This window comes from Caloenas nicobarica, chromosome 4, assembly GCF_036013445.1.
Source record: "Caloenas nicobarica isolate bCalNic1 chromosome 4, bCalNic1.hap1, whole genome shotgun sequence".
Classification (NCBI taxonomy): Eukaryota; Metazoa; Chordata; class Aves; order Columbiformes; family Columbidae; genus Caloenas; species Caloenas nicobarica.
This window is the reverse complement of record NC_088248.1, coordinates 56,019,459-56,033,691: the sequence shown is the minus strand read 5'-3', so window position 1 is coordinate 56,033,691 and position 14,233 is coordinate 56,019,459. Positions and strand designations below refer to the sequence as shown.

The window sequence follows — 14,233 nt, the reverse complement described above, 5'->3', positions numbered from 1 at the left end:
TTTGCCATAGTTTCAAATATGCACTTGAAAGATCATGGTTTTAAAAGTATTTCAAGAAATGTTACTTTCAATATTTCCATTTTACATAATAAAACTCATATAAAACATTTGAGCATAGTCCAAAATACCTGATACAGACAAACTAGATAAAGAAATTCAGTGCATAGAAACAGTGCTCTGACTTTTCTTGAGGTACAATTGAGTATTATTTTCACCCTGAAATTTTCTAAGCTCAAGAGTCATGCATTGCATGCACGTTAAGTATACCATTTATGATTTGCCACTGCTAGTCTATCTTTCATATCAATATTCCTCCAAATTAAATGTACAGTATTCACAGTACACTAGAAATAAAATAACAGTAAATACAAATTCCTACAGAAAGACTGAACTCAGCCATAATGAATACATCTTGCATTTTTCTGCCAAGCTCTTCTTCCTAAAAGGCACATTTAGCAATGTCTGTTTAGAAATCTTTATCACAAAATGCTTGCAGTGTACAAAATGTCAAGGTTAACGCTGTTCAAGAACATTACATTTCACACTTCCTAAACTTGATCTGACAATCTTATAGCACTGCTAAGCTTCTCAATACTCATCTTGCTTCCTTAAAAAAAAAAAAAAAAAAAAAAGAATCCTAAAAATGAACATCTTTGTGCATTTGTGCATTCTCTTGGAAGGATTTTAATTTACTCCTTTAAGCTTTGATGTGTATGTCACAAAGCTGAAGGGTGGCAGAAAAAAAGTGGATAAGCTTTCATAACAGTTGCCATTTGTTTTCTAAGCAGCAGTACCTCATCTTGTACTTGGGGGCTGCACCTTGGCAACATGAAAAGGCAAGCTTAAAAAAGCACACAGCCCAAAGCTATGTATGTGTACACTGCAGCAAGAATTGTGTAAATCACAGGCTGATGATAGGGTAAACCTAGGTGAACACTCTTCTCTCCTCTGCCAGTAAGATCCATTATAAAAAAAAAAAAAACCCACACCAAAAAACAACCACAACCCACACACCACAGTAGGAATTATTTTGTGGAACTAAGGATTAGATTAAAAAAAAATAACAACAACAAAACACCCATACACCTTGCAAACAAACCAAACAGAAAACTCAAAAGCAACCTTTCCACTGCTTATCAGATGCTTGGATTGACTAGAATTTCCCAAAAGGAGGGGAAATGGCAGTGTCTCACTTCTCTGTAACAGTCAAGATGTTGTTAATATCACCCATGAAGCATCTTCAGAGTAAAAATGGTCAGTATCTTTTATCTTCATTTGCTTATCAGGATGCAACCACAAACCATACCCACTGAAGCTATGTCATAGTACCTCTTTCTACTTCTCCTGAACCATTACTATAACAGTTTTATGTCCTCCTTGTGTCCACTTTGCAATCTTCAGCACTTGGGCAAGTGAATTCAGGGAGCCTGAGAACTTCCAAGCAATAATCAAAAACGCATTTCTATTGTTAGTAGATTTTAAAATGTAGAAGTCCACAAATTAAGACAGGTTGTGGGGACCGGGAGTTCTATTTGCTCACAAAGACATATTTCACCCAAAATAAAACCCAAGCATTTCCAATGCGTTGTTTACAAAATTGCTCTACAAGATGCTCAGAGTCAAGATCAGACAAAACTCCTATCTCCCACCTCCTGCAAACCTCCAAGGTATTATACAATGGTAGTTAGCAGCAGCATCTCTCCTGCAGCAGCAGCATTTTCTCCATTATAAGAGAAGTATTTCTCAAAAGATAGGTACATATATTACACAGAAACTGTCTCTAAATATATACTGTTCTTATGCATAGGAAGCACCTACCCTTAAGGAAAAAATCTGGCTTCTGGATCCCAGATAGATGGAACTGCCTACTTGTAACCCTATATAAAAATCCTCTGCTTTCAATCAGGAAGTAATTCAGACGCATTTTTCATTTTAGCTTTTTCTAACAGGTAGCCTTGATCACAACAGCAAGTCAGAAAAGCTGATTGCTGAAACATGGACTGCAGAAAGAGTATCGGGACTGAGACTACATTAAACAAAGACCCAATGCTGTTCAGCACAGGCATCTTCTTTAAGAGATACTGCCTTAGTCTTCTACTAAAGCTAATGTCAAACCATTCTCCTCAGGTTGATTCTTGAATCACAGTTTGGCAACACAATTTTATAACAGGTCCATAAAGATGAATTCCTCCTTTTAAAATACTAAGAGTTCTCATTTTTAAATGGTAAGATTTGCAATCTGGCCAGCATTCCACAATGTCACAATGCTTTGGAGCTCACATAGCTTACTGAACTCAACACGCATGTTTAATTCGGTCTGACAGCCTAAAGCAAGAAATAAAGCCAATATTTACTCTAGAGGCCTGAACTCATCAGAAGTCAGTTTTTCTGTGAAGGAATTAATATACTTGACTCTTCAGTTGGACACAACAATAAATCAGCTCTAAAATATTTGGAATTTTATTTGTGGGGTTTTTTAATATCAGTATAATAAAAAAGTTCCTTCTTCTGTTTCCTTTTAGAGGTTTCTGCTTCTAGCTGTCTTTCTTCCTGATCAAAGTCAAAGGTATATTTTCCTTAAACCCTTAATTCCTTCTTCTCTTATGCTCACTTACCTCCAGTCTGTAGTGACTCATTACCTATTTCTACAGACACTCCCTTTGTAAAAGCCTATAAAAGCCTTTTTTTTTTCTTTACACCAATGAAACAGGAAGAAGGGTAACAGCCAACTTACAAGCCCTTAGAACAAACTACACTTAGTCTCTATAACAATTTTCTATGTTTTCTCGTGTAAGGTTATTTTTTAAAACAAAGTAACAGTCACAAGCCCTAATATCTCCGAGATTTTACAGTGTTATCTAAACCTTCTTGCTTGTTTCTAGGATACTTGATACCTACTGAAAAAAAAAAAAAACCTGCAAGTGAAATGTATCTTAGGACCTTTGTTTTATGGTTCTTTATGACCTTTGTCTGCAATTCAGTTCTAATGGAACCAAAATTAACTATGAAGTTTCCAACAGGCGTGTGATAAATATAACTCAAGAAATGGTTCACTTACATGAAAGTGATAATTAACATTCAAATCTTCAGATCAGGGAAGGCATGTTATAATAAACCACATTAATCATGATTCTACAACCAGCAGAAATAACAATTTTATTTCAAGCAGTTAATCCAGTTTAGCAGCATGGTATTTTTGTATTTGGTGCCTTTGTAAGATAAGAAAGATTGCTTACAACCTTACTGGGTATGCTTTTTTATAATCATTTCAATGAAATATACAGAATTAATGCTAAGAAGTAACAAGGCGGCTAGGGAACTTTCTCCAAAAAACCTCCTTATCCCACTGAACTCATTACAAAGAAGTTAAATTTGAATTTCTAAAGACATTGGCACAGACAACAGTAACTGGCACAGGCAAGACACTGTACACAAGGAAAGAAAACAAAAGCTCAAAAGCCACTTTCGCATGCAGGTAAGAACTAGGAGAAACCAGACACGAACTTATGCATACCTTCTTAAAAAAGCACAACATATTTCCAAAGAAAATAAAGTATGCACCAAAAATAGAGAATATTTTTATGCTTCTAAAACCACCCCCATTAGAAGATGAAATTTGAACCATTTATTTTCCCTGATCCATTCTTAAAAAAATTAAAATTGGGAAAAAAAAAAAATCCTAGGCATCCATTTGAGTAGCTTTCATTTTAGTCAATATTTTAAAACAGTTTAAAAATTGAAACATTAGAGTGAAGACCAGGAGAGAAACTAAGAATAATTTACTGTTTTCTCTAACTCAGTAGCTTGAAATAGGCTGGAATAAGTATAAGCAGTCACAGAATCAACAATTTCTGGTTTGCACCCTGCTGAGACAGAAGCAGGAGCTGGGATTCACGGCACTTGGCGGATGCCTCAGTAAGCTAATTTACCTCCCAGATCTCCACACAATTCCAAAGTCTGCCCACATGCCTTCTATGGCATTCACACCATCAATTACTGACCTCAACAAAAAAGTTCACTTCAGAGAATCTTACAACAGTGACTTGCTTCAGAGAATCCTACAGCAAAAGTGACTTTCTGGTTAGGGAATGCATGAAAAATATCAGAAGTCCTGAAAACTTTCATATACAGGAATTAAAAAAGGCTATGGCCAAAAGAGACCATTAGATCACCAAAGCTAACACATAAGCTGCTTTCGTAGGATATACTCAAGCCTGTGTAGAGATGCCCAGGCTTGATCTGCAACTATCAGAAGACTGAAAAGCCACTTCTACCTTTACTAGTCAATTCTAATGGTTATTCACCACTTAACCTCACTTAGGCACAAAGTATTACAATATACCACTGTATCAAAGAAGGTAAAAGGGAGTCATCAAGGTGGTCTGCAATTGCCTGTAACTGACTGGTTTGCATTTGATATGGCAGCCCTGGGCATAAAAAAAAAGGGTCAGTTATCTGTCTTATATTGCTTTAAAAACAAAACAAAACAACAACAACGACACACCACCCAAAAAACCCCACATGCCACAGCTTCCTATAACTATTGAACAGTCCAGAGTATCTCTCAAGATTAAGAAAAGTCACTAGTCCACAAATATTTACATTATAAACATTTTGCAAGTACCTAAAAAGACAGAAGAGGTACTGGGAAATGAAAAAGCAGAAGAAAATTAATTAAGGGTAACATAAAATACATAATATGAAAATTAAAGTGAAGATAGACTAAAGGGAAGATATCCAGACTTCTCAACTTACTTTAGCATCTTTAGGGTTGTCACAAATAAAGGTTTCCCCATATGGAGATATGATGGGTGGCTTTTCTTCTGCAAAAATTTCTTTAAGAGAAAAAACAAAACAAAACCAAAACACAGTCATACAGTGCAATACTCTATTAAAATACTAATAAAACGAACAAGGAGAGAGATTTTTCTGTTTGTGATTTCTCTGTCCTTCTCAGAAAAAGTTTTGAAGGAGCAGCTATTTCCCATTTCTAACAGAACTCCAGACACCTTTTTTCCCCCCTCAGACACTACTACTATATAATTCGGATATAATTTGCATACAGGCATTTTCTTCTTTCCTATCCTGCATCAAGTTAAAACAAACAAAACAAAACCAACCAAACAAAAAACAACTAACACAACAAAAACTCATTTGTGCAGTCTTCATTTTGTCACCAAGTATTTGCTCGAAATTAATATACATAACTTCAAACAAGACACATCTACAGAGTATGAAAGAACTTTTCTTTACAACTGACCGCAAAAGATTTCTAAATTCTTCTAGTAAAATATTTAATACAATTAATTTCATGGAGCTATAAGCAGTAACTAAAAAATTAAGCAGCATTAGTCAGGAACATGCTCCTTATATCTTTCAACAAAAAGCTAACTCTGTTTAAAAAAAAGAAATATGTATCTCATCTTAGAAACTCAAAATACTTTACTCTAAAATATATATATATATTAAACTAAATGAGGTTTAAAGACTGGATTTTCTAATTTTCAATTTATTAGTTCATAAACAAAAAGTAAGTAAAAATGCAGAACCGTTTAAATGCTCTTCTATTACATACATCATTTTTCCAGACCTTCCACATGCCCAATATCTCTTAAAATAAGAAAGCCAATATCCATTTTAGACAACTTCTGGTCTGAGGTTTCTTTTTCCTCAATATTCAAGATGTAAATATCAGCATGCTTAACTCACTGTTTTGTGATGTTTGCCTCCCAGCACCAGAAATATTTACAAGATCCACACCTCTTCTTCTCTGAAGGGAACTTGAACAAAATGAAGCAAAAAATGAAAATATTAAGTGAAATTTCCCAGAAATGGAGCAAAAACATCTTATGCAGTTAAACTATTAAAATTATATACAAATATAGAAACGGTCACTTTTAAGCCTTGGGAAAATTTCTGATTTAATTTAAAACTCACCCAACAATGTGTTTTCCTCCCTTTATGACACTGACTACTTCTCTGATCCTAGTACACATCTTGAGTTTGGTTTGTTTGTTTTGAATTAACCTTACTACACATTTAGATTTCTGAGAAGTACGAAGATCCCCCACTCTTCCCCCATCCTTCTCCTTCACACTGATTAAAAACTACTATATATAAAGAAGGATGTACCATGAAATCTAATTTCACATTAACGTCAAAGGGAGTCTGGGCATGGAAATCCAGACAAAACATGCTCTCAATCACTGAAAAAAATTGCTGTAAGTTTTGATTTGCTAAGGTCATTTTTTTCCCAGAAAGTTTTCAATCCGAGTCACAGGCAAGATTGCATTGCAACTGCCTGTGACTACTGCTGAGCATTCTGTAGATAGATAAGAATGTGTCCCCACACACAACAGAAAATTTTTTTTATTATTGGTGTTGTGTTAGCCCCTAAGTATTCCAGCAATTTAATGTATAGTGGCACTCACCATGCTGCTGAAGATCACATTTTTTAAAAATTATTATTATTATTGAGATTTCAGGCCAAGACAGCAGCTTTAGAATAACAACACAGGAACAAATATGCCTGAATTAGTACATTTCTAACCCATCTTCACTACTCTAGTCGTCTGTGTTAGAGGTGTTTTCAGCCAAGCTCTGATTTCCCCTGTTAACATGAATAATTAGCATTTTTTCTTCTTAATTTCACTTTCTCTGCTTGAAATAACAGTGACATAGATCCTCGTGTATCCTTATAGAATGTTCATTGACTGATAAATGCCATACAAGATCCTTGAAGTTTTTCTAACAGTTGGCAGATCCTCCATCCATCAGAGACAAAGATGTTTTATTAAAAATATCAATATTACTAATTTTTGTTTCCCCAGTAGAGAGATTGAGAAATTTTATTCTTTTAAGATTAGCTATATTCAAAACTTCAGAAATACTGTTCCATTAAGTCCAAGTTGAATTACTCTACATGGCAGGCTGATGTTTCTCCATGACAGAAGGCATACACTTATGCACTCTATTTCATATTGTTTTTAATCCCTGCCTAAATCTGCCACAAACAAATTATTAAATTCAATACAGAAGCCACAACTTAGTTATTTGACATTTCAAATGTTATCCAGGTTATATCAACAGAGCTCCTCAGTTGTTTACTCTCCCAAGTTATAATTACAAAAAATACACAGCAAATACTTTAAAAGTCTGTTTCTTCAGACAATTTACTAAAATTGATGTAGTTTTGAAGTTACATTAGCAAACTAACTTCATGCATTCATACTAACCCTAATTTTAAAGAACCTGCTAAGCTTACAAAAAAATCCCCAAACTTTTTCAATACAGATAAAATTTTTTATCATTAGATCAGGTTTTCTTAACTGTATTAATAGTATTAAAATAAATCAGAGATACAGATAAGCAGCTTTAAGCCGAAGAGCTTTTAAAAATAATGGTTTTCTTCCATATGTAAAACACTGAGTTTCAGGGTGGCTGGATTTAAAAGTGGGTAACAGTAACAGCAACAAGTGAAGATAAATTCAATAGGAAATGAAAACCAACAAATCAGCTTACGAAGACATGCATTTTTTTAATTCATATATTTTTCAGGACTTGTATGTTCTTTTTGATTATTTACCTATGTATATGCATACATGGGAAGAAAACCTGCGAATAAGCAAATTGTATTCTTTTTTTTCCAGCAATCAAAAATAAAAACTTTTGTCTTTTTTAAAAACAAAAGTTCAACTTCTGTCAAGTAAAAACTACCTCAAGATATAAAATAAATAGAACTTACTTTGACTATCTGCTTGAAAGATTATGTATAACAAATAACATACAGTGCCAGATACAAAATGATAATAATTTGTCAGCGCTCAGTAGAATATAATAGATAGTTATTGTACAAATTGAATACCTAGATTAAAAGATAGAAGTCTTCCATATTTTTCTTCGTGGGCAAGTAAGATGGAAAGAAATTTTATATCTACACAAATCATGACCTTCCTTAACCATTTTCAAAATTTAATACCTCTTCAGGTTAAGGATCTTCTTTATTTTCTCTTTATAGGACGTACAGTGCAAGCAGTCTGCCAATCACGAAGTGTGCCAATTTTACAAAGACACAATAATTTCAATTAAGTTAGCACTTTGTTACAGCCATGGAGATTAAGACCCACTATTTTCATATATGAAGAGGTACCGGATGTGGCTCAGGCTGCATCCTCTTCCCCACCGCCCTTTCCTTGTACATAAACAGGATAAAAGGGTGTGATGAGGCAGCGACTGGTCTTGCTAAAGGCTGAGACTGGAAAGGGGAGCACTTCGCACTGGGCTGAGCTGCTTTATTCCACATACTACTGTCACCTCACAAAGAAAGTGAGGGAGAGAGGTCAGTTCCAGCAGTCAACGCTTCAAAGCCTTCACTGGCATTCATCTGCTGAGTGTTTTAAATGAGTGAAGCTTTTGTTTTCAAACTCATTCAAAACATGTTTTATTCTCTGTCTATCTCAAGACCTAACCCTCCCATAATGCAGACATGTTAAAAGTGCTCTAGCATGCTGTGTTAGAGCATTGGGCTTCCTCGACTTTTTGCAAAGGTAAATTAACAGTGATGCTTGACCATAGGAAAAGAGAGACAACAGCTTCTCACTCCTAAAAACTTTGCTGTGTGTGACAGAACACAAGAGTAGAGAGACACACCAGCACCAGCTTTGGCATCTCATAAGCAATTTTGACTACTTATTTTTTTAGATTCTATTTCTTAATATATATCAGCACCAAGTAAGAAGTTTCAACCATGGGATCTGCCAGCTGCAAAAAACAAGTAGTGCCTGCTCAGCCAAGAACCATCATATATTTATTTATATTTTCCCCCAAGAGCAGCATATTTTCCAGAATTACTTTTGGTCTATTTTTCTTCTTATTTCTCTTAATAAAGAACCAGAGCAATCCCACTACTCAACAATACCAGCAGTGTCCTCAGGTGGCCACAAAGACCAACTGCATCCTGGCTTGTATCAGAAATAGTGTGACCAGCAGGACTAGAGAAGTGATTGTGCTGCTGTACTCGGTGCTGGTGAGGCCGCACATTGAATCCTGTGTTCAGTTTTGGGTCTCTCATCATAAGATGGACATTGAAATACTAGAGAGAGTGCAGAGTGACGAGGGGCCTGGAGCACAAGTCTGATGAGGAGCAGCTGAGGAAACTGGGGCTGTTTAGCCTGGAGAAAAGGAGGCTGAGGGGAGACCTTATCGTTGTCTATAACTACCTGAAAGGAGGTTGTAGCATGGAGGGTGTTGGTCTCTTCTCCCAAGTAGCAAGTGATAGGACAAGAGGAAATGGCCTCAAGTTGTGCCAGGGGAGGCTGAGATTGGATATTAGGAAAAAATTCTTCATGGAAGGGGTTGTCAGGCATTGGAACAGGCTGCCCAGGGAAGTGGTGGAGTCACCATCCCTGGAGATGTTTAAAAGGCATTTAGATGAGGTTCTTAGGGACATGGTTTAGTGCTAGAGTTAGGCTATGGTTGGACTCGATGATCTGAGGGTCTCTTCCAACCAAAAAGATTCTAGGATTCTAATACAAGTAACAAAGTTAGGGAATATGAAAAAAATCTAAAAGTATACAGAGTTCACCAGTCTGGAATTTTATCTGTGTAGCATTCTGTACAAACAGGTCTACCATGTTACAAATCTACTTAAGCTTTTTCTTCGAATGCATTGCTGCTCTGAACGATGCAACAGTAGCTATTTCACCTGACTGCTAAATGACATGATCCAGAGCATCCAAAGCCTCTAAAACTATCTCTATACTTATTATCTTTAATCTTGAGCTAAAGGCACATCAGTGATTAGTTTCACCCATTACTTTACTTTCCCTAGTTTGTCTTATAAAAGCCTCAATTTTTCACTCACGTCTGTATGGAAGAAGTCACTTAAAGTATCAAGAGAGACCACAAAACTTCCAATCCGCTCTGTTTAACCTTTTGCTCTGTTCCATAACATTCCTGGGGAACCATATTAAAGATTTGAGACTGCTCACTTAAATACGGAATGCAGGGTCTCAGAAAGGGTGATGACTTTGTCTAAAAATGGCATTTTAGACACATTTCTATTGTTAAAGATGATTTCCAATCCCCTTAGCAACTCCAGCGCTTTGAAACACCTTTAGAGTGATCTTTACTAATTCTGTATCAAGAAAACTCATGATGTTGTAAGACGGAAAAGTCTAGCTGACAAGAATCTAGCATAATTACGCATCACTTCAATTCCAACCAAAGAAAACCACTATTACAATCTGCACAATGACCTCACTATCAAGAATACTGTGTAATAGTAACAATTTTTTTGTTTAATTTTGTTTGGTTGCTGTGGGTTTTCTGTTGGTTTTGTTTTGTTTGTTTTCTGGTTTTTGTGTGGTTTGGTTTGGGGTTTTTTTTGGTGGTTTTTGGTTGGTTGGCTTTTTAGTGCTATTGTGAGTTAGGAGTTGGAGGGTGGTGTGGTTTGTTTGTTTTACAGGGAAGAGCCAGAAATACAAATGAGGCACAGGGATATAATTGGAAGAGAGACAAGCACATCATTGGTAATAAAAAAGTGACACGGTCACAGCACTACTATGGCGTACAAGGAGATGGACCATATGAACGTTTTGTGCATAAGGCACATAGGAGATCATGAGAAAAGTATTTCCTTGCATAAAAATTTAACTAATAATATCCATGCACAACTAGAAGGAAATGTTGAGTTTCCCAGAAGACTTCAGCAGGATTTCTCAGCCTCTCTGGAAAAGCCTTCACACAGTGTCACAAGGATGAAACCAGCCCCTATCAACGTACATCAATTGAGAATGTTTGTCTATGCAATTCTGTAAGAAAAACACAATCTTTCCTGAGGTTAAAGATGCTGCAAGCTGCCATTTTAAAGTTCTGTATTAATTTTTTGCCTCTAAAAAAATACTCAGCAAGGTTATCAAGAACAGTTCTTTGACATTTAAGTTCTGCTTTGAAGTTCTGGTTTAGCCTTGATCTTCCTCAGACAAACTGCTACTTGCCCTTCAAGATTTCCATATTGTTACAACTGAAGCATAAGATTAAGAAAATAAGCTGGAGCTCACAAATCAAAATGGCAAGTAATGAAGTTAGAGACCCAGTCATATATCACCAATAGCCTGGGTTTTGGAGGATTTACTTCAATGGTGGAAAGACTACAAATACAGCAAATACACTCTCTGCTGAGTGCTTGTTTCTCAGAAGACATTAAGTGTACTCTTTTACTATAAGTTGTTATCTTTTAGGATGAGATTCCTATTCAGCAGGAATAACTTCGTTATATGAAGTACAGATAACCACTCTACAAAAGTCAATGTATTGCTCTCTCCCACTGAACAGTATTCATACTTAATTTTCAAAAAGCAGAAATTTTTGGTGATTTAGAAAGCACTGAGGAAACATTTTCTAAGACACACAACAATCTCTCTTAATTGTTAAAAAGGATCTTTGCCTCTTCATCTGTTCAAATAAACAATTGTATTACAACATTTAATACTGACTTCTTCCAATAATTTAAAAGAAACTTTTAAATGTTGGGAAAACTCTGCATTTAGGGCATGTATAAACTCACTAATCTTGCTAATGATGCTTCTAACTGCTGAGATATGCAGATGAAAAAGACAAGATAAATACAAAACATTCTGAGACATGTCCCTTCCAGGCATAGCCAGGGGTTAAAAGACTAAAAGAAAGTGCAACCTAATGATTTGGATATGGCTACACAGACAAAACTTTGCATATGTCTTTGCATGATTTTTTTCTTTTCTTTTTAAGACACTTAACCAGCATGATAAGTAAAACCTTACAGTTTACAGAACAAAAAAATATCACACATTAATCTGTGGGGAGATATTCTTCATTTACACAGCCTGTAATACTGTGATCAACTGCAAATTCAGTGCCTATTATTTTTAGCATACAAACAATATTACTTTTATTTAGACAGGCCTGGAGTGAAGTTCTAACATCTGACCTTTTCCCTTTCCATTCCATCATATTTTTCCAAGACAAGCTACAACAACTAATGCTTATTCAAGACAATAATTGCTACTCACTAATTTGTGGATTCAAATTATGAACTCAACCATTTTGAAGGAAGAAAAAAATCCACATCCACATCACACGAATATTTGGGAAAAAAAATGAAAAACTCTACTATGTAATTTATCACAACAAACTTTACTGGACTCCATCCAATACTATTCTCACCAGTGAGAACAGAACCATCCTTATAAACATTCCATTCTCTTTTTCCACATTTTTTTTTCCTGCTGAAGTGCCTCAAAAATATTTTTATACTACGATCATCACTAAAGCTTAAGTTTTTGTTACTATGAGAACATCAGCAAAAGCCAATACCTAATACGACAAACTGGTTGCATACATTCTCTGAGTTAACACTTAAATGACAGCCAGTTCAGAAATTAATCTAAGAGCCACCTTGAAGAAAGTTCTTGCTTCAGACCAACAGTATAACGCAATTTCCTCCTCCACATCATATCATGTTCTAATTTAAAACAAAAAAATGTATTTATCTTTACATATAAATTTTATGTGCTTTAAGGCTAAGACTCACGTAATCGTCTTGTTATGTCCATGCATGCAATCTTATCAGATACGTCCTGCTTTGTTTACACAGTGGCTATACCATACAATGTACAAAAATAGACCAAAAGGTTTTTCTAAATTTTGCCCCACTTTTTGATAAAACTACATTAATACATGTAGTTGTGTAGAACTTCCTAGATCTTTCTTATAACTTACATATGAAAAAAAAATAAACTTGTTTTTTCCAAGAACCATATCTCTTGAAAGGTACAACCCTAAAAGTTACTAAGATACAACCTGAATACCTGTGTTTCACAATAACTATTATCTCATCATAAGAGCAGATTTTTATTCTTAGAGGTGAATTTTTAGTCCTCTTGAAATCACCATTTTGTCACAATTTTGCAGTGTATTTATAGCACATATCTTAAAAATAAAAAAACACACACACACACACCACAAACCACCAAACCACCACCCACACAGAAAAATGACATAAAAAAAGCCATGAGAAACTCCAAACCAAAATTTCTACAATTATGATTACAATAGAAAATTTTTATTAGAAAGGAACAGCAGTTACCTTGATGAAGCTTGAACTTTACTTGATTCGGGAATTTCTGGTACAGGTCGATGCCTTAATATAAAAGAACGGCTTGCTCTTGGAAATACTTTCATGCAGTTTTGTGTACAAGAATCATATAAGTCATTGTCTATCATTTCTCCTTCAAACTTAAAGAATGGAGAATTTGGCTCACTATCAGGCAAATCACGCTCATCTGCAAACATCAGATGTTTGTTTTCGCTGTGTTTTGTCTCACATGAATGAGCAAATGAAGGAGGATCATGAAAGGCTGAACAGCCAGCGAAGTGCTCATCAGCTTGGTATGCAGCAGCCTCTTCCAGTGGTGTCTCTGGCTGAGAATTCATCTTAATACTTCCACTTAGACTGACAGCTTTTCGTATGCTGTCTGAATTCTGGTATAAACTAGAAAAATCCACATTTGTAACACTATCATCATTTGCCCCAGATAAGTTTTGCTGTGTTTTTGCAAGTTCAAACCTTTCTTTATCAATGTCAGCTTTATTAAGTTGTTCTGACAATGTTGCAGGTATCAACCTAGTCCCATCTACACCTGAATTGCGTATTGGAGACTCCTGATCCAAGGACAGACATTGCTTCTCTTCTAAATCTTTCGAGTCTTTTAGATTTTCACAGAAGAAAGAATCTCCTTGCATTTTTGAAAGAGTGGTATCTAATTGCTTAAGAATCCTTCTGCGGTGCCCTGTTGGTAACACTCCCATCTGCTGAAGCACACTGTTATTTATTCCCACACAATCTGTCACAACTTTATAGCCACATTCTTTAAAGTTAGGAAGATATTGCCCCAAGTTAATGTTGGCCAAGAATTCTTCAATATCAGTGCCATTGCCTGTGGATGACATGATGGCCGCTTCATCCCGAATATTGCCCCACACAGTCATGTAGAAATATAGTCAGGATGCGTGCATATTCACCAGCAACAAAGCTCTCTAAATTTGTTATCGGCCAGCCAGTGGAAAATATCAGTTTCTTCAAGGCATGTCTTCAAGTTTCTTCAGTGCAAACTGTTTTTTTTTTTAAAGACCACAAATCTACAGAAAAGAAAAAGTGCATTAAAAAAAAAATCCCACCGGAATTCAGAGTGAT

The 14,233-nt window shown here is 35.5% G+C and overlaps 1 protein-coding gene across 1 annotated transcript in view; it reads right to left on the bottom strand.

The window, feature by feature from the left end:
- The window catches only part of ARAP2 (ArfGAP with RhoGAP domain, ankyrin repeat and PH domain 2), a 128,600-nt gene extending 114,572 nt beyond the window's left edge, over positions 1 to 14,028 (bottom strand). Inside the window, exons 1-3 of the mRNA XM_065633336.1 lie at positions 13,127 to 14,028; positions 5,710 to 5,780; positions 4,756 to 4,835 (exon numbers count right to left, since the gene is read on the bottom strand). Of these exons, the coding sequence (XP_065489408.1) occupies positions 4,756 to 4,835; positions 5,710 to 5,780; positions 13,127 to 14,028 (1,053 nt within the window). The remainder of the gene's footprint in view (positions 1 to 4,755; positions 4,836 to 5,709; positions 5,781 to 13,126) is intronic.
- Positions 14,029 to 14,233: the final 205 nt, after the last annotated feature.